The 4008-nt window shown below is 54.9% G+C and overlaps 1 protein-coding gene across 1 annotated transcript; it reads right to left on the bottom strand.

The window, feature by feature from the left end:
- Positions 1-251: 251 nt before the first annotated feature.
- CCR6 (C-C motif chemokine receptor 6) lies at positions 252-1367 on the bottom strand. The gene has a single exon (XM_059082897.2). The coding sequence runs from the start codon at positions 1362-1364 to the stop codon at positions 252-254; it is 1113 nt and encodes a 370-aa protein (XP_058938880.2). The 5' UTR covers positions 1365-1367.
- Positions 1368-4008: the final 2641 nt, after the last annotated feature.

The raw sequence follows: 4008 nt of genomic DNA, 5'->3' as shown, positions 1-4008 counted from the left end.
TGTCTGCAATTCATTTTCACTCGGCATCTCCCAAAGGCTGTCTTGCAGAACGCCAGCCGTCAGGGACACGGGCACAGAGCAACCCTGGCGAGTGAGTTTGGGGGGTGCTGCCCGTCAGTGTGCCGCGGGCACCCCGAGCACGCGCAGCCCTGATCCTGCAGGACAGACCCCGCTCGCTTCCGCTTCACGTCCACACGCCCCGAGCCTTTTTGTCCTGTCCGCCCGCCCGTCCGCGCCGAGCCCGGGCGGCGTCACATGGTGAAGGAGGACGGGTTGTCATTGTCCGCGGTCTCGCTGTTCTGCCGGGAGGTGAAGTTGTCCGAGTGCAGGCGGGAGCAGGAGAAGCCCGGCGCCTTCTGCCTCCTCCTCGCACACCACAGGTCCTTCATGATCTTCAGAAAGTAGCTTCTAAACTTCTGGCCGACGAAGGCATAGAGCACTGGGTTGAGGCAGCAGTGCAGGAAAGCCAGGACCTCGGTGATGTTCCTGGTGTAGCCCAGCAGCCTCTCGCTGCTGCATAAGCGGTCCGTCCTGCCCAGGTTGACGGCGGTCACAAGAAGCACCATGTTATGTGGGATCTGGCAAGCCAGGAAGACCAGGACCACGGCTATGATCACGCGGATGGCTCTGTGCCTCTTCGAATTCTGAGCCTGCATTAAGGTCCTGACAATAAACATGTAGCAAAATATCATAAACACCAGCGGGATGAAGAAGCCGAAGAGGAGCTGCAGTCCCAGCATCAGCAGCTTCCAGCGGATCGGCTCGGAGACGGCGTGGTACCTGGGCTCGCACACGTCAACGCCTTGTAGCTTGTATTTCTGGTTGAACATGAAGGTCGAGCTGGAGATGAGGATCGACACCACCCACACGACCAGACAGATCACTTTGTGGTGAGCCAAGGTCCTGGACCGGAGCCGGAAGGACTTGGTGGCCTGCACGATGGCGATGTAGCGGTCCAGGCTGATGCAGGTCAGGAGCAGCATCCCACAGGTAAAGTTGACGGCGTAGATGCCCCGGGTCAGCTTGCACATGACGTTGCTGAAAATCCACTCGCCGGCGGCATGGTTGACTGCCCAGAACGGGAGGGTAAGGACAAAGAGTATGTCTGCCACGGCCATGTTCAAGAGGTAAACGTCGGTCATAGACTTGGCTTTCTTATAAAAAGCAAAGGTGACCACCACCAAAACATTGCCCAGGAGGCCGGAGACACATATCAAGGAGTAAGCAAGTGGCACAAATAGCCCAGAGAACTTTCTGACCTCCTGCAAGGAGCACAGAAAGCTATCAACGTCGAGTGAATAATCTGAACTATTAGCCAACCCAAAATCATCCTCGTTTGCATCGTAGATGTTGGTGGAATTCATGGGTTCCTGGAACGTGAACAAAGATACAGTTATCGGTAGAGTAATCTTCAAGGAGCGCAACTGACAATTATACTCCCGACCAAAGTGAAAAGGACGCTCACCACTCCCATGGCGGTGCTTGACCTGGGCACAAAGTCCGGGCCTGGAATAGAAGGGGGTGGACTTGCAACTCCTCTGGCTCACAGTGGAGGGAACAGGACAGAAGTGAATCTACGGGGAAAAGAAAGCAAAATGCATCACAGTCCAGTATCCTCAGAGGGCCAGAGAACTAAGGAAATAGCTTTCTTCCCATTTCAACACAGAGTGCACAGCATACTGTTTTGCACAGAAATATTCATTGAGAGCTGGTGTCAGCAACCTCTTTCTGTAAAAGGCCAGATGGTAAGTATTTTAGGATCTTCAGGTCATATAGTCTCTGACACAACTACTCAAACCTGCGGGTACAGTGTGATGTGATAGCAGCTACAGACAGTTACACAATTGGGTGGGCGGACCAGACGTGGTGCCGTGGGCTGCGGCTGGCCGATCCCTGATCTAGAGCATAAAAAAGGGTGACATCAGCAAAACCACAGATTTCATCTGCAGAAAAATCTTCTGCAAAATTCAAATGAATCACATTCACAAGATGCCACTGGACAAAACCTATAGAAGTGTAGGTGTTGCTAGGATACTTATGATTTACAGTCCTAGCCTGGAAATATCATCTATAATGTTAAAGGCTGGGTATATAGTCATGGCTACATATACATAACCCTTAAGAGCCACAGGCGTGTCCAATGGACAGACTAGCTAACAACCACCGCTCTGCTGGAGGCCAGGCCCACTCTGGGTCCTCGGAGAACGGGTCACCCGCAGGCGACCGCTCCGGCCGAAAAGGAATACTGAGCGCTGCGTGTCTGTGAAACCGCGTGGCCAGCCCGGCCGGGTCAGCCTGGCTACCACCAGACAACCCTGACGGAGCACGTGCCACGCTGGGAACGCCGAGAGGGGTGACACGGGGTCCAGGCCCGAGGAATTCCCCAGGAGACTGAGAAAGCATGGTGCTGGAGTGTCAGCGCGCAGGACTCTGAGATCCGTCACTTGAGACGAACAGGAAGCAAAGCAGGGCGTTTGCTCTCCCAGCGCTCTCCACCCGCCCTTCTCTACTTGGCGCTTTTCGTCATCCAGCCCCACCCCCGACAAAACCCCTGTCCCGCAACCCTGGTGCTCCTGCGAAAGGCACACTCACGCTGCTCCTGTAGCGCCCCGCTTGCCACGCGGCCCAGCGAGCTCACGAGACGGAGAAACAACAGCAATCCGGGCCCCAGAGGCTCAGGCAAGAAGGAGCGAGATGTGCCCCACGACCCATCGACCTGCGCCACCTCGGCCCCCACCTCCAGAGGCAGCACTGACGTCTGGGGGAAGGACTCGGTCCATCACAGAGGTCGCCCTGAAGGGTCGTCTGAACGCACCTCTTGTACCATCTGATTCTCCCGTTGTTGCTTCCCAGTCACAGATCGGGCGGCCTGAACCCACTCCTTCCCTGCCGCTCCGGTCCCTGCTCTGGACACGGGACCGCAGGGAGGCCGGGCTCCCCTCTGCACTTTTGCGATTGCCCGCGAGTGTAGAGTTCTAACGGGCGCTTCAGAGCATGCGGAAGACGCATAATACAGAGCTTCTGGGCTGCAAAAGCATATTGAGGAAGTAGACACGTCGATCAGGTTATCAGATTAAACGTATCAATCAAAACTCACAACTTGTGCTTCCAGCCGTGATGGATTAACAGAGAGCAAATGCACCGTACCGCGTTAAGCAACCAAAGAGGCCTATAAAGTGCATTAAATCACAGTTTTCAGACATTGAATGACAGACACCACAGGACTGGTCCCCGACAGGAGACCAGTGAAGTGGGCGCTGGTCTGAGCTCTGCGAAGCCCCCGATCTCAGGGCGAGCAGTTCCCAAGTGCAGAGCAGGGGTAACCCAGAGAACGGCCCCCCTGCTGAGTTGAGGAGACACGGACCAGAATTCAGGGAGGCGGGGCGGCTGAGAGAGGAGGCCCCACACACAGAAAAATGAGGAGACCAGCAGAGGGGTGTCCCTAAGAGGAAGCGACAGAAAGGCTGGGCAGCGCGGTTCGCGGGGCTCCCCGGGCTGGAACGAGCTCTCGCACGGCCAGATCGCTGCTGCGGCAGAAACTAGTTGACAGCCTCCATCACGTTGAACTTTATTCTTTTAGCCCATCTGGCCACTCTCTCCCACAGATATATATTTTTTTCTTTTTCTTCTTGCTTAACTGCCGTTTGAAAATGATTGTTTTCTGGTTAGAATTGAACTACGCACCTGGTGTTTACTTCTTGGAGAAAACACTCCCTAACAACCCCTCCCTTTGTGAGCCTTTTTCATTCCAGAAAGAAGGTCACAGCACGATCGCCTCAAGGACCACCAGAGCCCGTCCTGGGACCACCTGATGCCAGCTTTGATGGTTTTGAAACTTTCCTGAAGCCAAGAAGAATATGCCGCTTGCACCCTTGTCTGCTGCCCTATTTCCCACCCCGAGACTATAGAGCCTATCCTACTCTCCAGGGAGGGCACATCTTGAGGGCACTAGCCTGCTGTGGCCCCCTTTGCCTGGCAAAGCAATAAAAGCTACTCTTTTCTACTTCA

The sequence above is a fragment of the Kogia breviceps genome, chromosome 13, assembly GCF_026419965.1.
Source record: "Kogia breviceps isolate mKogBre1 chromosome 13, mKogBre1 haplotype 1, whole genome shotgun sequence".
Classification (NCBI taxonomy): domain Eukaryota; kingdom Metazoa; phylum Chordata; class Mammalia; order Artiodactyla; family Physeteridae; genus Kogia; species Kogia breviceps.
This window is presented reverse-complemented; position numbering and strand designations above follow the sequence as displayed.

Coding starts and splice junctions, on each gene's coding strand:
- CCR6 (XM_059082897.2), bottom strand. CDS start 1,364: ATGAATTCCACCAACATCTACGATGCAAACGAGGATGATTTTGGGTTG.